Raw genomic sequence first — 22,202 nt, forward strand, 5'->3', positions numbered from 1 at the left:
GTCAGATAACCCATATTACACCAGAGGCATGTTCTGAGGTACTTGAAACTGTACACTACATCACAAGCATGAAGTAAAATCTGAAGCAGCAATCACGATCCCTAATTTTCTGTAAACATATCCTAACAAACTTGCTTGAAAAGACAAAAGTAGGAACTGTATTTCTAGGTGGGATGAGTGAAATCATTTTGCCCCCTAAACTCCGTAGAAATTGGTGATAAGAAAAATAAGTTCATGTTTACATGAGATAAGAGTCACAAAGGAGGTGTGAGTGAAAGAGAACAAAATTTCCAATATCTTAGATAAAAAATCACAATACTATTCATGCTGGAGTTTTCCGATAGACAGAAAAGTGGTGTTTCTTTTCTACCTAGGTGAAGATCTTATTTAAAAGTACGATAGGAATGTAATGTGAGACTCATATTTATCTCTTTAAAAGAGATAACAGATATAAAGCCTACACTGCAAAAGAAGGAAGAGGATAGTCCTTCTCTGGATCAAGATGTATACAGCTAGCATCCTAAGAAGTCAAAGGATGAGCAAACGAAATTTTATTTCATGTACATGGCCTTCACAGTCACTGGTATATATGATTCCAAAAGCTAAAGCCTAATTGAAACTAAGAGCAAAATTTTTCAACCTTATCAGGAAATAGAAACATGTTATGAAGCAACACTACAAACATTAAAGCTTTGCCCACACATATTATTGCATAATTTAGTTAAAATCCAAATTGGTCATATTAGGGAACCCAAAGACAGATTTCCATAGGACTTCTTAAAAGGATATTTATTTGATTATATCCTGCCACTTCTTCTGGAGTTCATTATTTCCTTTAAGGAACCAACTTCTCACATGCTATATTTGCATTAGTGTGCAGCTTGCTGTTACATGCGTGCTCAAGAGATAGCAATGAAGGCTTCCTACACTCACCTCACTGGGCTTGCATGAAGCCTGGACTGCTAAATGCCATCTATAGTTCCAGGCTAAGATAGCCTGCTGAATTAGATATTTGGGATCTTTCCAGACCCTTAATGATGGCTCCACTTCTGGTCATCTGATTGAGCAAGAAGAGGGTGGCTTAGAACAATGAAGTCACCACTGATTGAGCAAGAAGGGGGAGGGTGACTTAGAACAATGAAGTCGCCAACATTCTGTAGTACAGGCCAATAACCACTTCTGGAGGGGTATCACAAGGACTTTTAGGTGAACATTTTTATCTATAGTCCTTGTCAGAACCTGCCCAGTTTCAGCATTTCTTTTGTCGGCAGCTTCGTATATTGTCCAATTCTGTTCTAATGGGAAGACAGGCAAAGTCTGTCTGCCCCCACCCCCACCCCCACCCCCACCCCCACATTCTGTTCAGGTAAAAAAAACCTCAAAAATGTAAATTTTTGCTTCAAAAATAGCCAACCTCTTAAAATTTTTGCAAGGCTTTCTTCTGTGAAATGGAAGTGAATATGTTTGCATTCACAACATGCTCAATCAGGTCAGTTGGAAGCCTGGAACTACTACCACACATCACTCTGAAGTTTGCTAGTTTTAATTTTGCTCAATTTTTGTGGTTTAATATTGGATGAATCTAGGCCACTTCATTAGTTCATTGTCAATGTAAACCTAGACAAAGCATTAATGTTTAAATGTGTTGGGTAAACAATGTTTCAGCACAGTGAAAGAATTGGGTGACACAATGAAAATTTATATTTTCAAACAGGTAGCAGCTTCACTTAAAAATGCCTTTTTTCAAGAAGCTAACTGAGAGAATAAGATTGTTCGTCTTATGACCAAAGGCCACTTCAAGAAAGTACATGACATTGGAACCATAAATGGAATATGCCCTACTTTTTTATCAGTAATATTTTCTGACACTTCTAGCTTCCTACTTCAATCAAAATATAAACTACAAAGGGGGGAGGGGGAAAACAATCTGCAGCAATCTTATTTCAAATTCAGAAATTCAATTTGGTTTCCTGGCCAGCATATAACAGTTCCTGTGTTTTTTAAGATTAGCATCTAGAAGGATACACGTACCTAGTATTTGCACTTCATGAGTGATTCCATAGACATCTATCAGTGCCCAGAGAGGACTAGAGACTTTGACGCCACAGTGAAAAAGAATTGGTTCTTCATCGTTAATGCTATAAAAAACTCTACCCTGGCGATCAACCCAGAATGCCAAGACATTGTCTCTTAGTGCAAACCTCTCTGGCAGAGCTTTAGCCCAGAAGCCTGGTCGGGTTACCAGATCTGGACAGGCATATTTTGGAATGTCACCAGCATTCATCTGTGATGGATCATGAGTTGTGAAGCCAAAACGCAACGCCCCACTCCAGCCATGGTGGACAGATACCAGCTTCAGACGCACTTTCTCATAGAGGTGAATAGGACGGTTAGTGAAAGTGATGCCATTGCAGAAACTGTTCCTTCGGATGGCCTTCCGAGAATGGGTATCCAGGCGGATGTTTTTTCCTTTGGCCTGGAAGTGGAATCGTGGAGGCTCAGTAATGGTGAGGACAGATCGCCTCTCATGGTTACCATTGGGCAAGGTGTAATAAGGCCTGTGGGATACGGGACGAGCTTGATGACTGGTGTCTGCAAAAAGAGGATGGAAAAGCCAGTTATTTAGAAGTGTCTCATAAAAACCCTTGTAAGATAGACTGTAAACCTTTGTTTAGTGAATTTGCAAGCTCTGTGCTTCAGTGACAAGAAATTAAATAAAAGTGGATATTCTCTTATTTCTTACATTGGCAAGATTCTTTGTATTTTGGCAAAAAAAATATTCTGTTGGAAAGACTACCTTTGAGATGATATGCAACTTGTATCAGAATTTTAATGCTGTTAACTAAATTTTGGTATTGAATTAACACAAGTTAGTAATGGTGTAATTGATGGGACATTATCATTTTTATTGCTATATAGCAGCAATCCCCAACCACTGGCAGTGGTGGTGGCAGCAGGATTATGGCGGAGGGGAGGGGGGATGGGACTATTTTGTATGTGCGTTTGCCACTTGTGCAAATGGACCTCTGTGCGCTAGTCCGCCGTTTGCACAGCCTGGTTCCAATGATCTGGGGACCATTACTGGTCTGCAGACCTGGAGTTGCATACTCCTGCTATATAGCATTTAAAAAGACACTGTTCAGGCAACTATTCTGGTTTCGCAATAACTATAGGAAGTTGATTTGCTGAACATTTTTTTCTAATTCATGAAATATTCGAGGCAGTTGCTAAATAACCACCAACCACCACTTCGGACTTCAGAATTCAGTGATATCTTTAGTTCTGGGCGAAAACATTTTCTGTGTGCTACCCAAAAGGAGCCTTGTCTGATTTAAGAGAAGAAGAAAGAAATGTAAAAGAAAGTTACAATGCACATTACGTGTCGTTCTTTTTATGACCCTTCCCTGCTAGGAAAAACCGTGGCTGGATCACGGAGGATGCATGCTCTTTGAAGTGCTTTGAACCACTAAGGCTATTTTCAACCTACTCCAAAGCAGAAAGGAAATTTGGTAATTCTGAAACAATGGAACATGCTATTCTGTTTCAAGGGAATTTTTTAAAATCACACAAGTATTCATCTCCTTCAGGATATCATGTCTATCATTTAAGCTGGAGGAATTAGTGCACAGATATTAACTTATGTAGCGGCAACAGTTGATTAAGGCCAAACAACTACACATTTACCTCACCTAAATGTGCAAAAGTCCAGGAGAAACATAGCTTTTAAAAAGTAGTACCTACTTACTCTGATGCACTTTTTCAATTCTGGATCCAAAGTACAACACAATCCTACAGAGAACTGGTGCTTCATACTTTCCATTTTATCGTTAATGATCTATATGGCATGTAATAAATATGTCCTAAACAAACACTTGTTTTGATCAGTCACAAATAGAGCCTACATTCTACAATTGTATCTATTAAAATAAGGTGACCAGAAGTCCCGCTTTTGGCGGGACAGTCCCAATTTTTATCAATTTGTCCCGCGTCCCGCGGCATTTTTAAAAAGTCCCAATTTTTGGAAAGAATGCACCAAAAGCGGGATGTCTGGTCACCTTACTTTTGCAAAACCACCTTCGGGATGGCTGAGAATCTCCATAGACTCGCACCGTTAGAATCTCTCGGAACCAAAATTTCTGCAGCCCCGATTCCCGCCCCGAGTGCCATCCCCAAGGCCCTGCCCAGGAACCGAAGTCGCTCGGAGAGAGCTGGTCCGACTTGATTTACCTTCCCCTGCGAAGAGGGCCAGCGGCAAGAGATCGAAGGAGTGGGATGAGCCTCGGGAGCCGTTTCCAATGGTGAGCTTCCGTCCTGGGCTTCCCCCCCCACTTTGGTGGGGTGGTTGTCCTGGAAAGGCATCCCTTCCTTTGGCAACGACCCCCATCTGCTCCCCTTGGAGTCCTCGCTGCTCCAGAGCACTTGGCAGTCAGAATAACAAGAGTTGAAGACCGTGGAGGTCTTCTAGTCGAACCCTCTGCTCAGGCAGGAAACCCCATTCCACTTAAGACAAATGGTTGTCCAATCTCTTCTTAAAAACGTCCAGTCTTGGAGCTTTTACAACTTCTGGTGGCAAGTTGTTCCACTGGTTAATTGTTTTTAAAAAAATATTACAATACTATTTTTGCGTTCTATGAAAATTTTTGTTGCTCCATATAGAACCAAATTTTTAATCAAGAACACCCCCCCTGGTCAATGGTGTCCCGCTTTACCAATGTTAAAATCTGGTCACCTTATATTAAAACCCACCACAGATTTGTATCTTGGGACACCTGTTAATACCTGAGAGGTAAGGGATAAATATATCCCCATTGCTAGGAAAAAGCTTTCTGTTCTTGTGGGATAGATTTGCTGTATATGTTTTACTGATTCCCAATTGATCACGATTTTCGTGAGCATGTGCAGAAATTTGACCAACTGCCTCCTTATCCCTCTTAGAAGCCCACGTTCACTGTTGTGTCACTCACTGAAAATATCACCATGTCCTAAACCATCCTTGTCTACTATCCATCTATATATATCATCTGAACTTTGACTCCTCCTATTTTACAATTCAGAGGATTGGATTCTATCACACTTCAAATCCAAGGCCAAGAACGGTGCCCTGGCTTCTTAAAAGCATTTCAAAAGAGCTGATTATGCAGCTAAATGGAATTTTTTATAGACTGTGTCATAACAAAAAGACAGCACCTCCTCTTTTCTAATCAAAAAGTGAAGGGCTTCATAAAATGTTTCATTCAATCTTGTCAACTGGTATCCTTACTGTTCCTGCCTGATGTCTTTCCCTTATCAGCTCCATAAACATTTTCAAACTTATAATCTACTACTTCCATTCATTTATCACATATTACTATCACAGTAATTTATTTTTTCTATAATATCAGTTTGGCAAGCAAGAAAAGTATGGGCTTTATATAAAGATTACAATTTTTTCATTTTTCATAGGAATAAAGTAATCCTTCACCAGATATGCCTTCTTCCAAAATCTATATCGACATTCCAAGTGATTCAGGACTTTTTATTACCTATCTTTTTCCCGGTCTTGATGTTAAGAGATTGCCCCATTCATTTGATGCTTACCTTCTATTCGGGTCAAACAATTAAACAGCATTTAACTTGGCTAAGGTCCATCTAAAACACTGGGCCAGTTTTCACAAAATATTCCAAATGGACCAATTATTAAACTTTAGTAATAAAATAGCTGGTCCTCTACGTGTATGCGTTACAGAGATCAGGATAAAAATGGGTTACTTATGTACAAATGAAGTTCTTTGATGGATCATCTGTGAATTCATGCAATCTATGCACTTCCTACATTTAGTTTCAAATAATCTCATGTTCCTTCTGAGTTCCAATTTCTTGGAAATTGAACTATATGCTCATTATGCACAAAGAATGGGGCTCCTACCAAAATTCTATGAACTATAAAAGATTCAGAAGAGGCAGGTGCAAATATGTGAATTCACAAAAGCACACTCAAATAATTAGTTACAAGTAAATAACCAGTTCTTTTAAACTAGTTTCAGATCTTGTAAAAGGTAAAGGTAAAAGTTCCCCTCGCACATAGTCGTTCCCGACTCTAGAGGGGGTGCTCATATCAACTTCAAAACTGAAGAGCCAGTGCTGTCCGAAGACATCTTCGTGGTCATGTGGCCGGCATGACTAAACACCGAAGGAGCACGGAACGCTGATCTTGTACTTCAATATAAATAGTATGAATTATTCCTCATCTGATTGTTTCAATATTTCAATATGCATATATAATGTCAATCCTGAGCTATGTTTAAAAAATCCAGAAATTAAGCTATGTGAAGCAGTTCAGTACATGTGAGACCTGCTAAAAAAATTGGCTGCTTTGAAACTGTTTTTGTATGTTTCTAACTTATGATTTTGTCTTATGACAGGAACACTGTAATGGCAAGTATTCAGTAATTATTTCCACTGTTTGTAATGAATGACGCACACCACCTATGAAGCCTGAATTTGATTGGGATGTGGGGGTCTAAGACAAGATTAAAGGTTTTTTTGTAATAAACTGCAACCAGAAAAAATAATCAAGAAATATAGCTTTATCATTCTGGCTACTATAAGTAGTTCTGATCCAAATGCTGAAAGGAGAAACAAAATACATATTTCCAATACTTATTAAAGTATACATTGAATTATACTTGCCAACATTTCAACCTGAGAAATAGGGCCATGGCTAATTTAATGTTTTGTGCATTGTACAATGTGCAAAAGTTCTGGTTGCAGACAAAATAGAATAATCTACAGATGGGAGGCAACTGATTAGGATTATTAATTTACTAGCTGAATACCCATGCTCCGCCATGAAACTATGTGATTGGGCTTGATAAATAGATACTTACAGCTTGAAAATTAATGAGAAGTTACCATCGACCTCTCCTCTTCCCTTCTTTCCCTCAGGCTTGCCCCACAGAAGCCTCCCCTATCCTATCCCCTTCTCTCCATCAGGCTCCTCTCCAAATTCCCAGCAAAGAGGCCAGATGAGTAACGCGCTGGCCACACCCACGTCCAAGTTTTCACATTAGGAGGGGGAGTAGAATGTCTAACTCCTTAGCATCACAGCATGTTAATAATAATATACGAAATACTAATGCTTTGATGGTTATTTCGAAAAATCATTGGTTACCAAGCACCTAGAAGCCAAGAGGAACATATATGCCAAATTTCAAGTTTGTAGGTTTTACGGTTCTGGAGATTTCGTGATTCCTGCATGAATGTTTTTGCGTTTATATATATGTAGATTATTTTTACCTTTATGAGGTATCCTCAAGAGGCTGCAAAATGATCTGACTTCCAGCAAAGGAAATATGATAAATACTGCACTGATAAACTAGATCAGGAGTGTCAAACTTGATTTCATTGAGGGCCGCATCAGGATTGTATTTGACCTCAGGCCGAGGCAGGTGAGCGTGGCTGGGATGGGTGTGGCCAGGGTGCATGGCCCTCCTGAGCTCCATTTTCACACGGCTGGTCCTTTGCTATTTCCAAGGCAGCCCTGCAGGCCAGATCTAATCACCTCGCAGGCCGCATCCAGCCACAGCCTTGATTTGACACCCCCAAAATAGATAAAGCATATCTAGAAAAAGTCAATATAATGAGGGGGGGAAACAAAGGCGGTCTAGGGATTATAGCATGAGCTGTTGAAACCACATTTATTGATTTCAGTAATCTGGGGCCTGTTTTTGTTTTGCTGTGGGACCCTACATTGAAAAACCTAACAGTTCCAAGAAATTTCTGTCGATTGGTGTGAAAGAGTTATGGAAAGCCAGAGCTGAGACTGCACGTTAGATATAAGCATCACTGAGAGCCATCTATGCTTACTATTGCAAGGAGAAAAATACTGATAAAGAACTGGTGGCTCTCAGAAATTAGCATATTTTTCTGTGTGACAGTTTTTTTTAAAATATGGGAATATCACTCAACCATTTGGTGCCATTTCTGATATGCAGTGTGAAATAGTTGTCCCACTTTATAATTCTAATTCTTTCACTTCTTCAGGTTCAGCCTATTTTTTTTTTTTAACAAAAGAAGGAAACCATCTCACAGTTCATGTTTGGATTAATGAGAAAAGAAAAATGCTGCCATTGTTGTCCCAAGTAGCAGTACTACTTATTCTTCTCTTTCACCTCCCTCCAATAGTATATACTATCAATGAAACAAAGAAAACAAAACTTCACAAAGTTATATTTAATTTACCGGAATTGATAGGGGAGACTCCACCCAGTAATATACAATGCAAGCACTCTTGCATTACTTCAACATTTCAAGTATGCAAGAGTCACCCAATTCTACAAAGCAGATGGGAGTGTAACACAAATGTCAATTAAAGAATGTTGCGGTATTTAAAACACTTTAATTTTTTTGGTACTCTATTGCTACTGTTGAGCAATCAAAGTGGTAAACAGCATTAATGACAAAAAAAAAGAAAATATTGCAAGATAATAATGCAGTTTAAAAAGAACAAAATAAATATTACAGTCACCTAACACTGTAACATCCGCTGAAAGTGATATGTTTTTCGAAACTGCGTAAACGCTGAGAAAATGAAAATCTGGAAGGAGTGTTCTCATAAATTGAGAATGATACAGGAGAACGCCTTAGAAATTCAAAAGCTCCAGAGAGTGGGGCGGGGGGGGGGGTCTTTCCTGCCACTTTGAAAAACCAGATAAATTGTAAGAGGTGGGTTGGTCTACTAACGCTTTTGCCCTGTTGAGTTTAATCCAGGACTAGGGTTACAGTGGGTCATTAAAGATTATGTGTCCATGATAGGCCACTTAATTCCAGAGGACATATATTAAGTGGAAAAAAAGTCATGACAATTTCAAATACTGGGGATTACCAGTTTTTAAAAAATCTTCAAATATTGACCCATTAGTAATTTTAATTTCTGGTTTTAATTGGGATTTAATCTGGTTTTAAGAGAATTATTGATTTTATTGACCTTTGCATTTGTGTTATTGATGTGGTTCTTTGGTTAAATTATGAGCCATCTAAAGTCATAAATGAGATGGGGGGCTGGCTATTCAAATCAAGTCAAAAATAAATTGAACAGCCACTAAAATATATTATGTGAATTTTCAGAGGAACCAGGAAGATCCAAGTAAGTACATTTTTTCTGAAGTAAAAACCTGTTCCTAGCTCATGTCCTTTCTAGTTGTATCGCCAAACTTAGAGACACCATTTTTGTTCATCTCTGTGTATATCCCAGTTATTTTTGCAGATTTCCAGACAATTTTGTGGCATTTATCTCTTTCTGTGAAAACAGCCCAAGGATACAATATTCTGCCTACAAATCCGTGCATAAATCCAACTAAGAACAGTCAGGTTTATTTTCAAATTGGCAAGCTGAGCAAAAGGTATTTGACAGCCAGTTTTATCCTTTGTGGGGAAAGGGGACAGATACCAAAGATGCAAGGACAAGTCATAACAGCACAAACACTGTTGCCAATATGATTGCTCCAGTGATAGATAAAGCAGATCCAATCCAGTGGTGGGTTGCAGGTGGTACGCCCCGGTACAGGCGTACCAGAGCCTACCCGGAGCACCAGGTACCGTTCCGGTATGGTGCTTCGGAGTGCCTACCCGCCTGCCCGAGCTCCTTACCTGTCCTTTAAAGGCTTCTGCGCATGGCGCATATAGTGCCTGTGCGACACTCGCCAAGCAGCTGGAGCATCGTGGAGGTGTCATTGGCAGGTACGATATGCACGCACGCTACGCGCGTCCCTGTAGCCAACACTGGGCCTGTTCCAATTGTACCGGTTGGAACGGGATCTGGAACCCACCACTGATCCAATCCATAACTGAAGTTCTATCTCTCAGGAGGCCATTTGGGTACTTCCATAATGTAAACATGCAGCCAAAAATAACTGAAGAAACCTTTCCAAATACAGTAAAATGAGATACTATACTAAATGAATAAATGGTAAGAAAGGTTTTGAGTTCTGCAAAGGTCGGAGTGTGGGTCATTAACCAATCTCTTTCCAGAGATTCAGTCAGAAGCCCTGAGGGGCCTTAATAATTGACAACTTTCTATAAGAGAAAACATTTCAGCCACAACTTGGGAATTTCACCGACTTTAACACCTAACCGCCTAACTACGTGGCAGACACGAAGAGGTGAGAAACACCTGCTCTTTCAATGTTCTTTTTTGAAATAATAACTGTTAGAACAGCAAAAAGCACACAATTTTATCTGTAAAGATAAAATCGATAAACAGAGACAACAGTTTTAAGGTATTAACTTTTCCTTATATTTACTTACAGGGCAAAGAGATATGGAGAAAGAAAGACAGTACTTTGTTGAGATTACAGTAGAGAATTGTAATAGATTGTAATAGAAAAACAGTACTTTGTTGTAATCTCAGTTGCCTAATTAATGGTAGTCTGCAGATAGGCTTAATAGGAAATACCCTCTGGCAACTGACTAGCGGAAGTTTTAATCATAAATTTGTATAAGGCTATGATAAAGCCAAACAGTCTTGAATCAAAGGGCGCGCAGTAAAGTCATAAACTTACAGTGTTTTATGACTAAGTTGCAACTGATTTTCAGTTATCACTTTCTGGAACAGTAACCTCAATTCACTGTACCTTGTGTGCTTTCACAAACTTAATCCATGTTTAATACCACTAGAAGCAAACAATTTGTATCTGCCCCTTAGATGTTTAAAGTGGCACCTTGCTCTAAAATGGCCCTCCTTCTCCTCTGTTATCCAGTAAGAGATGACAAGTATGGTACTATTGTCAGACAGTGTGGCTCCAGTGCCATGGCAAAGAAGGTGGGATTTAATGGGAAACGTTTTAAGAAATATAACCTTTTGTACAGAAACAATAGTGCTTCAGTTTCTTTAAACACGGTTCACTATCTTGCACTCTATAAATGTTACAAAGGTGTTCCCAAGGAACAAAAAAATATGTGTGAATTGTCTCCAGGGTCTTTTGTATAAGCTGATTCATCTTTGCTAATAAAGAGAAACAGAACACTTAGAAACACAGGGTTTAAAAAAAACCACACAATTTTCTATGTATTTATTTATGTAGTATATGCATGCAAAGAATCTGACTATGTCAAATGAGATGGAAAAGCAGCTGTATAGCCAAAATGCCAGCTTCATTCCTAGCTGATGAACAGGAAGTTAAGGCCAGTGGTTATTTAAAAAAAACAGAAAAACCAAACAGGATAGCATGTTTTGTTTATACAATAGGAAATTATCCAAAAGGAAATGAATGAATAATTTATTTATAGTGCCAAGGCTTAATAGCATGGACACCTGTCAGCTACCCTTTGTGATGGGGATAGGGGTATTGAGTTGGCTTGAAGCAGAAGAGGCATTAGGGAAATGAAAAAAAATATTAAAAATGCAGTCGTGCTGTTCTAAGCATTTTGAAGCAATATGCCTACTTACTTAGAATTGGCACCCTCCACAGAAGAAAGGGAAGTAAAAGCGGCAAAACATTTCCATACATTAATATTTTTCATTGTATGATAAACTGTTATAATGCGAAGATTAATCCCTACCAAGGCCAGGCTTCTAGTGAAAGGGAAATTACAACTGCATAAGGATAAGGAATTCTGGGAACTAAAGGCCATATATCTGCACATTGCCAAAGCTTAGAAACATAGTGGTAAAGTAGGTAAACCAACTACATGGTAAAAATATGGTAGCTGTGGTAAAGTGCAAATTGTGCAGCTCCACCTCTGCTTTTTATTCATAATTTATAGATTATTATATATTAACTTTTTAAAAATAGCAGCAAGTCAGTTCAGGAAACATCCCTCTCTTTTCTAAGCAAAAAGGCTTGGAGCAGTGGTGTCAAACTCAATTTCATTGAGGGCCGCATCAGGGTTGTGTTTGACCTTTGGGGGCTGCGATGGGCGTGGCCAGGGTAGGCATGGCCAGCTCAACATCACTCATATTGGGGGGCAACTGTGGCAGCCCGTGACCCGTGACTCTTGCGAGCTCCATTTTTGGCTGCGATGGCCTCCTGCAACCCTCTGCCAATGAAAACGGAGCTCAGGAGGGCTGCACGCAGCCCTCCCGAGCTCATTTTCGCTGGCAGAGGCACTGTGGGCTGATCCTTTGCTGTTTCCAGGGCAGCCCTACAGGCCAGATCTAAGCACCCTGCGAGCCACATCCAGCCCACGGGCCAAGAGTTTGACATCCCTGGCTTGAAGGAAAAGATCATATTTTCCTTTCTCAGTGATGGATGTGTGTGTGTGTTTTTCCTGATTTGAATCTAAACGACCTGTTTAGAAGAATAGATAACAATAAATGGAGTTGCATGACTCCTACTTGGGCAGAGAGGGCAGTTTGGAGCCTTGTTGGAAGGCAAATTCTCATACTGCCTCTCCTCTCACATGATTATGAACAGATATAAACTAGGCTTCAAGTTCATTATAACAGATTCCAACTTGACTGAGTGTGCATTAGGAATTGTGGCTTTAAACAAACTCTAATTTATTATACAAGGGACAAAGACTAATCCAAACATTAAAGCTGGTTTATTTAGCAGCTGACAGCACATAATAACATACCAAGAATGTGTTAAAATGCAATTGCACTGTGGTGCAGATCCAAGGGAGAAAAGGCCGGGAGAGTTTGAGATTACTTAGGCATGCAAACCTAAATTTTTTTTTTTTTACCACAGCATAAAAACTTTATCGATGACATGTAGTAATTGGTCATAAAGTGACATTTATCAGGCATCTTTTCAAGTTGTTGGGATTGCAATTAGGTCAAGCTTGGAGTATTTAATGGGATTTGAATTCCAACACTTCTCAAAGTGTCAAGGTGTAAAGTACCTCACTTATGGTCAACATTGAGCGATAGGACATTTTACATCCATCACATTAGAACTGAGCACGGGTGGGCTACTGCAGGTTTGCACGGGTTCGGGAGAACCTCTAGCTAAGAACCTGTCCAGTTCAGAGAACCTACAAATGCCACCCATGGCTGGTCCCACCTACCCTGCCACACTCCTCCCAGGAGTTCCCACGCGGCCCGTTTGGGAGGCCAGGGTCTGCAAGAGCTCAGGGAGGGTGAAAATGGGCCTGTTTCTGGCCTACGGAGCACGGGGGAGGCCATTTTTGCCCTTCCAGAGGCTCAAGGAAAGCCTCCGGAGCTTGGGGAGGGTGAAACACACACACCCGCCACTGTGGTACAAGAGGCTGACTAGGCCATGGCCATGCCCACCCAGCAACCGGGAAGAGAATCCGGTTCTCTGAAATTTCTGAAGCCCATTCCTGGAACAGAGGCATTTGTGTACTATCCCCTATAAAGCAATAGAAAAAATGAGAATAAATTCACAGCGTGAAGAACAAAAGGAAAATCTATGGTACTTGAAATGAATAAGGGAAAGCTTTACTTTGCGTCATGTAATTATTCAGAGAAGGTGATCGATATCTATTTCATTTAATGGCATTAACAAATATTTGCTCTTTCAATTAATTAGGTTTCATTTCTTCCAAATCAATTTTGGCTGTAAACTTTCCCCCATGTCTCCACTAGCTAAATAAAACAGACCCATGAGGGTTTTGAGGGGTCTCTGTGGAGTCTCAAAATGCTGAATCTTACCTTGTTAGATGCTGAAACATTATTGGATGTTAATACTAAGAGTTTTTTTTAAAAAATAGCATGGTTAATGTGACTTAAAACCATTGGTTTGCTTTTAAAGAAAAACACAAAAAATGAGGATTAAAAATAGTTGTTATGCTTGGTACATTTCTGGTATTTGGCTCTGGAACTGAGAAAACTAGAATGACAAACAACCCCCCTTTTTTAAAAAAATCTGAATTCTACTAACCTCAATAAAGCTATTAAAATTCCATTTTAGAACCAATCTACTATAAACAGTGTTTAAACCAAAAAGTTCCCAAGACATACAAAATGCCTTCTTTCCTCCAGCACATAAATCATTTCTGTTTTTGTTCTCAGCCATACATCAATATTACAATCACATAATATTTATCTCTTGAACATTTGGGAGGTTTAAATTATTTGGAGTCTCCGGAGAGCAATGCAAAAATCTAGACAAGCTAGTATAATGGTTGTAATTAAAGGCCAAGTTTTTAAAAATCACACACTTCTCTCTGAAAAGTCAATAGGAAAAATGAAAGACTATCTGGCATCAATCACAGATTGCTACATGATGATTCAACAGATATTCACCACATAACTCAGATAAAAAAATCCCACAAGTAAAAGGATAGAAGCAGAAGCAGACAAGATGCCTAGTGATCAAATACAGCCAGAGGACACATTTAGGGGGGGGGGGGGGGAATATGAATCCCTCCCAACATTGTTAATCAGAACAAATATATTTCAACAAGAGAAATCTAATTTTTTAACTCCAAATATGGCATTAAATTAGGCTCTGAACAAGAATCAAATCACTTACTATGTCTTTCCAAAGTTCATCCCAAATAGGTCCACTGCTTCCAGCAGCCCATCTCAAGTTGTGGGAGACTCACTATCCCATAGGAAATGGAAAAATGCATCGGGTGTGGAACAGAATTCTTTCTGACCAAAAAATGCTACAGAAACTAAAGCATCAAATGGAATATTGCATTTTATAACGGAATGAACTCTATCTTGAACGCAGTAAGATTCTAGAACAGGAAACTGGATTTGCCTTCTAACATTTTGGAGTATCTCTGACTGCCATTAAGAGTTTATAGAACAGTCATGTTACAGAAAGACAACCTTATTATCCAATTAAATCGGCGAAGGGAGGAGCTGAATCCACCTAAGAGGACCTGCTGCTTAAGATGGAAGGATATGCTCTTTCTTGTCCCCACAATTCCCACCTATGCTACATTTTATATGGCAGAACCTTCTAGCTGCTCAACAGTTGCTTGTCGTAGACATGGTTCTTTGGACAACCTTAGACATTTCAAAAATTCTACCTCTTTTACAACCTTGAGACTGACTCATTTGTACAGAGACAATTACACCCCAGGGTTCTGAAGGAACTGGCAGACGAGATCACAGAACCACTGAACTATATCTTTCAGAGATCCTGGAGCACTGGGGAACTACCAGAGGACTGGAAAAGAGCTGATGTGGTTCCCATCTTCAAAAAAGCGGGGGAAAAAACAGATCCAGGAAACCACAGACCTATTAGCCTGACTTCAATACCAGGAAAGATTCTGGAAAAGATAATCAAGCAATGAATTAGCGAACACCTAAAAGTAAACAAAGTAATAGCCAAAAGCCAACATGGGTTTGTCAAAAAACAATCATGCCAGACTAATCATATTGCATTCTTTGATAATGTGACAAAATTAGTGGACCAGAGGAATGCCGTAGATATAGTTTACTTGGACTTCAGTAAGGCTTTTGATAAGGTAGACCATAACCTACTACTAGATAAAGTAGAAGAATGTGGGTTAGACAGCATCACCACCAGATGGATTCGTAACTGGCTGACCAACCACACTCAACGTGTAGTCCTCAATGGAACTGCATCTACATGGAGGGAAGTATGCAGTGGAGTACCCCAAGGCTCTGTTTTAGGCCCAGTACTCTTCAACATCTTCATTAATGAGGGAATAAATGGGGAACTCATCAAATTTGCAGTTGACACCAAGCTGGCAGGAATAGCCAAACACTCCAGAAGACAGGCTTAAGATACAGAAGGATCTTGACAAACTTGAACATTGGTCACTATCTAATAAAATGAAATTCAATGGTGAAAAGAGTAAGGTTCTACATTTAGGCAAGAAAAACGAAATGCACAGGTACAGTATAGATGGTACATTGCTCAATAGTAGTAACTGTGAGAGGGATCTTGGAGTCCTAGTGGACAACCATTTAAACATGAGCCAGCAGTGTGCAGCAGCTGCCAAAAAAGCCAACACAGTTTTAGGCTACATAACAGAGGGATAGAATCAAGATCACATGAAGTGTTAATACACTTTATAACGCCTTGGTAAGGCCACACTTGGAATACTGTATTCAGTTTTGGTTGCCACAATGTAGAAAAGATGTGGAGACTCTAGAAAGAGTGCAGAGAAGAGCAACAAAGATGATTAGGGGACTGGAGACTAAAACATATGAAGAACGGTTGCAGGAACTGGGTATGTCTAGCTTAATGAAAAGAAGGACCGGGGGAGACATGATAGTGTTCCAATACCTCAGGGGTTGCCACAAAGAAGAGAGAGTCAAACTATTCTTCAAGGCACCTGAGGGTAGAACAAGAAGCAATGGGTGGAAACTAATCAAGGAGAGAAGCAACTTAGAACTGAGGAGAAATTTCCTGACAGAACAATTAATCAGTGGAACAGCTTGCCTCCAGAAGTTGTGAATGCCCCAACACTGGAAGTCTTTAAGAAGATGTCTGAAACGGCATAGGGTTTCTTGCCTAGGCAGGGGGTTGGACTAGAGGACCTCCAAGGTCCCTTCCAACTCTGCTATTGTATTGTATTGTATAATTCAGTTAAGTATTTGAAGAAGGTTTCAGGTTTTGGGGACATTTTCTTTACTTTAGAATCTACAAGCTGCATGAACTAAACCAGGCTTTGAGTGGCATGTAATGAGTTACATTTAATGAGAAGGCTGAGCCACAATCTTGAAGGTGGAATAAGAGGAATGAAAGGGGTATCTTAACCTCTCTTCAAGGCTTAAGACACTGACTGGTGTTACAAAACCTTAACCATACCCCCACCCACCCACAAATGCAAAAGAAAAATCAAAATGTTCAGCCTTATCTACCTTGGGGATAGAGGGCCCATTTGTAACCCACCCCACTTGGCCACAATTCTGAACTTGAGCTATAAGCAAAAGTGAGGTAGGATGCAGAAAATGAATGACGCAAAATGCTGTTAAGAGACTGGGTAATTGCCTAATGCAAAGCATGACCCATAGTTTAAGATAATCTCCATATACAAGTTTTGATCTTACAGAGTTTTATTTGCAATTTGGCTGCAGTAGATAAATAGAGACAGGCTAAGTAGGGGCCACAATGAATAGAAAATAAACAGGTGAGACGAAGCCAAACTCCTGGCCTAGTGAGTGGTACTTGTTACATTTTTATACTGTGTTTTTCCTTGCTGAGTATTCTTAAAATTACTGAGAGAAAGAAACCCTTGCCAATTTACTGCAGATCATCTGGAGATCTACTTAAAGATACTGATCTACTTCTGCCCACTTTAAAGCAGAAATGATTATCAATAGTCTCAGAGGTTGTCTGAATAAATCAATTGCTTTTTTGTTTCACTTTGCTTTCTCCTGAGTATTTAAAACTATGTTTTAAATGGGGCCTCTGTTCCCCTTGTGAATGTGCTATGGAGGTTTTAATTAAGCCAGAAGTTATGATAGTGGAAACATACATATAATATAATAATTGTGCTAATCACTATGGAAAAAAGTATTAGTTCAATATTTTTAGCTTCTATCACTTTGTTTAGTTTCTTTGAAACACCTTCCTTAGGTGCATCATCATGCATGATGAAATCAAAATGGAGTTTTAAGTGGAGAGGCAAATAATTTGGGAGCTACTGGTATGTACAAGTAAAAAAAAAGTTGCAATTTCAACTGCAATTGCTTCAGTATTAACTCTCAAAAAACCAAACTTATGCTAAGTCCTTAATGGTTAACATTTTCAGATTGGAGCAGAATGATTAACACTTTCAGATTGGATATGCATATAGAAATTGTCATACCGAAAACATTATCTGTAGAGAAGAGGATATTAGAACATTAGAGTCATTCTGAGCAGAATAAAAGAATTGATTAAAATTTTAGTAAAGAACATTTTTATCTCTAACAGTACAGCTCGGAACTATACCAATGCAAAAGACAGAATCCTGAAATGTTTATTTTTTAAAAAAACAAGATTTAATAAATGTATGTCGAAAGAGGGTTGTTAGTATGGAAAATGTATGCTCGGTACAGTATGTTCTAAGTGTGATACACTTTTTCAAGTAAAATCAATTGTTTTCTTATCAAAGAACCAAAACTGTAAAATTAGTGTATGCTATATAATTATTTAATTCTGTGATCTTATCTGGTCACAGGACAAGACAGGCCTGTCATCGTTTATGTAAGCTGCTTCAATGTTACAGAAATATGATAAAAGAGTATTCATTCTAAATGTGGTAGATTCTATTTTGAGGTTTCATGGTTCAAGTGACATGATCAACAGCTGGACTGCTGTTGTAATTCTGACTGCTCTATCTAGATTTAAAGTCTTTTAAATGGTAAAATAGTAAATAGTAAGATTCTTCACTTCCATCAACTAAGACAGGGCTAGTTAAATGTTCAAAAATGACAGAGATGAGTAAGCTATTAGATATGCTAGGTAAACAATAGCAATCAGAAAAAGCAGAATTGCTGATAATATAGGTTTTTACAGATGAAATGTGGGAATCAATGTGTAAAAAACACATTTTCAAAAAGGTATTCTGAATGGAAAAATGGCTAACATCCACATGCAATAACCAAATTACACATTCCAATAGAGGATTGGGGTGTGTGTTTTTTTTTGGCTCTTGTTTCCTTTTTGCCTGCCAGTGAGTTTCATGCAACAATCAATTATGTCCACTTATTTCAACTGCCTCGTGATTTCCCTCTTTCAAATGGGCAAATTTATGTATCCATCACAATCACAACAGGATATCGTACAATCACTTATGTCCACGATACAAAAAATGTTTGCACATGCAATTTTAACACTAGTAACAGGCCATTTTATCCATATATTCTGAACTGTGCATACGAAGGAGAAAGCTGCTTATAAGGAACAAAGGTTTGAGAAAAACAGATTCTATTTAATGATTTTGACATCAAGTTTTGATTGGCTAGTAAAGATTCCCAGAAGAAAAGGCATATCTCCTTTAAGAATGAACAGATTTCTAGAGGGAAACAAGTCCAACAAAATCTAGGCCAGGAAAGGAAGGACAATGATAGCTAATAGAAATGGAAATCTGCAAACAGCAAAAAGTTAATGGAAAATACATCCAAATTCCTAAATCAATACAACCTTACCTCACACTTCAACTTAATCATTTTCACTTCAAAATATCAGGAGTCATAAATATTGAAGAGATAGCTATGTGGTATGACAATGACTATATTCACAAAACATGCTTAATTTTATTTTTGAATCCACTTTCTGGGTTTGCAAAATATGTGGAACTAGGCTGAGTTCACACAACACGCTATGGCACAACCCCCCACCCCCACCCCAAGATAAAACTAACCAAGCTTGTCAGGTTGGTTTTAAACTTGTACAAATGTAGTACTAAGTCTTATGGAATCTGAGCAATCCAATGTAACCTCTTTTCTTCTTGTAGTTTCTCTTGCAAATATTTTAAGTGCATTTTAAGGTTTGGAGGATAGTAAATTTTACATTTCCCTTGGGACTTAAATCTTTCTTTTCATATTCCAGATCAGAACTCTATGAAACGTCCTAAAGAGCAACGAATGTTTATGTCTGGCAGTCCCTTTAAAAATGAAAACAAGTTTGTTTTCCAGGGCGCTGCTCTGGAGAGTCCAAAGAAGGGTTAAACACAGCCAATCTGCCCAGAACTGAATTGAAACTTTAAGCCACGCCTCTGGTGCTGACTCTCCTCAGATTTTTTCAATTCAGCTAGCCCAGTAGACGCGCTTTAAGATTTTCTCCAGTTCTAAGTTTGATTCCTTGGACTCTCCAGAGGAAGAATAATTTTTTAAAACAGTATATTTAAGGATTTTTAGAGCAGGCTGGTGAGTTTAAATTTAAGTTTGTTTTTTTCCCTTTTTAATTGGGTTTTTCTCACCCTTTCGGCTCTCCTGGAGTCCGGGGCTTTGCTCTGGCTCCTAGAAGCTGCAGGCAGCTGTTGGGGGAAGCGCGTGGGTCGGAGTGCCGACGCCAGCGCTGTTGGGGCACCCCTACTGGGGGCCGATTCCCGCTGGAAGCCCTCCGTTGCAATTTGTGCTTCTAGCAAGTCAAATTGCTGCGTGGGCTTCCAGGGCAGCCATTTTGGCTTCTTCCCTCTTTAAATTTGGCGCGCAAAGCTCCGGTGAGTTCCGGCCGCCATTTTGGATTGCGCAATCTTCCGGCTTTACTTTTAAAAGTTTTTTGCCGCAGCTGCCTGGTGCCTGGCTCTTTGCAGGAGCCGTGTAGAGTCAGACTTGCCCGGTGTGACCGGCGACCTGGGCCCCAATCCAAGCAAGTGATAGCGGCGTGGGATCATGGCCTGCTGGGTCGCCTCCTTTACTCTCCTGCAGGCGCTGGGAGCGAATTCTGCTCGCGCCTAAAAGATTCCAAGCTACTTCAGGCCTTGCAGTTTCTCTGTCTCCTCAGGAGCATCGTGCTGCGGTGGGCTTTCTGGAGGTGGTGAGTGGTGGTTTTCCCATCCCCCTACTGTCCCAACCAGTGATTGTTACCATGGCAGATCAGGCCCCTGAGACTTCTGAGGGTGTCTCTTCCAGAGCCCCTGTAAGACAGGCCGGGAAAGCTGCCAGGGAGGCCATTAGAGGGAGTAAGCCTTACTCCAGGCATGGCCCCAAGCAGGGCTCAGGCCTAGACAAAGATGCATTAAGGCGACAGAAGGCCTTAGAAAAACAGTCTTCCAAAGCCCAACAGCAGGCCCAATCTTCCCTTTCGGTGTCTCCTGGGGAGCCCTCCAGGGAAATTCCTCCAGCCCAGGGAGGCCCCATTTCTGATAGTGAAGAGGAAGGGGATTCCTTGGCCATGGCAACTTCTCCAGGCCATTCCATGGCTGATCAGGCTGATCTCTTTGCCTGTCCCTCTGATATGGAGGAGGGACCAGCTCCAATGGGGCCCTTAGCCCCTCAACAGCCGATCCCCGGGCCCACTCAAGGGGTTCGCCCCATTGAGGACCAAGGGCCTAACCTATCCACTGAAATGCAGGAAATAATTAACAGGGCCATTTCCCAGGGCATTGAGGCAGGCATGCGAAAAGGTGGCAAGCGCACTCGCAAGACCCACCATTTGCAACCCCAGGAGGATTCCAGAGAGATGACTCCTAGCCTTCCACCTCCGTCCCTGCATTCTTCAGTGGCCTCCGATGAGTCAGACTGGGAGGAAGAAGAGGAATTTCTTCCTAGGCAGGAAGCTGAATTCTCTGGGGATGAGGCAAGCCCCGCCAAAAAGCCGGCCTTTTCAGGCTTATTTAATTTGGATAATTTCAAAACCATTTTAGATAAGGCTAAGATCTCAACTCACATGGGGTCCACCCCCCCAGCTCAGGTGGTTGTAGACCCTGATGATCTATCTGGGGATCTCTTTGAGGAACCCATTTCGGTCCAGGAAATAGTTCCTGTACCCAAGATGTTCCTCAATTTAGTTCAAAGACAGTGGGCGCAGCCAGCTACCATGGCTACCCCCAGCAGCCATGACAAGAAGCTATATACGGTGGATGCCAGCCTGGAGGAGCTGCTCAAGCTCCCTCCTATCGATCCCCCTGTAGCGGCTCTTACCTCCTCTTCTGTGCTCCCTCCTGACCTGTTGGAGGGGCTCAAGGCTGAGGCCAAGAGAACCGAAACTGCTTGTCACAAGACCCATCAGGCAGCTGCATGGGCCATTAAGTCCTCCGCTTCAGCCTCCTTTTTCTCCAGGGCGGCTCTCCTGTGGCTGAGGCAGTTGTTGAGGAAGATACCTGCCAAGGACGTTAAAGTCAGGCAGGATATCAATAAAATCATGGCAGCCACAGAGTACACTGCTGATGCCACTCTGAATGCTGCTAAGTTTGCCTCGCGTGCCCTAGTGTCTAATGTTACTTCCAGACGCCTCCTGTGGCTTAGGCACTGGAATGTGGATATGCGCTCCAAATGGAAGCTTGTTACTGCCCCCTTTAAAGGGGACAAGCTGTTTGGTGAGGTCCTTGATCCAGTCCTTGTGGAAAACAAGGACAAAAAGAAAGTGATGCCATCAGTCACCAAAAAGCCTGATCGTAAAGGTCCTGGCTCTTACAGGAGGCAGGCCTTTCGGAACAATGAGCCCTCCACCAGCTCCGCCCCCTATCATCGGGCGTATCCCCAGCAGGGTGAGCGGTCTCAGGACCGTCAGTCCTTTCGAGACAGAGGTCGCCAGCAGCCCTTCTCCAAGCGGCCATTTCGGGGGGGCTCCGGCTCCCGACCCTTTAGGAGGTATAAATGACCATCACAGGTCAGCTCCCATAGGAGGGCGGTTGCAGTTGTTCCACGCCAAATGGGAGCAGACCACGTCGGACCAGTG

The 22,202-nt window shown here is 40.7% G+C and overlaps 1 protein-coding gene across 2 annotated transcripts in view; it reads right to left on the reverse strand.

Moving 5' to 3' along the window:
• Nucleotides 1-22,202, reverse strand: part of NEURL1B (neuralized E3 ubiquitin protein ligase 1B) — a 224,618-nt gene that overhangs the window by 14,728 nt on the left and 187,688 nt on the right. For both annotated transcript variants that reach the window (XM_081942201.1, XM_081942202.1), the window contains exon 2: nt 2,032-2,592. In XM_081942201.1, coding sequence (XP_081798327.1) covers nt 2,032-2,592 — 561 coding nt within the window. The remainder of the gene's footprint in view (nt 1-2,031; nt 2,593-22,202) is intronic.

Source organism: Natrix helvetica (assembly GCF_964273705.1).
Source record: "Natrix helvetica genome assembly, chromosome: 1".
In the NCBI taxonomy this organism is placed as follows: domain Eukaryota; kingdom Metazoa; phylum Chordata; class Lepidosauria; order Squamata; family Natricidae; genus Natrix; species Natrix helvetica.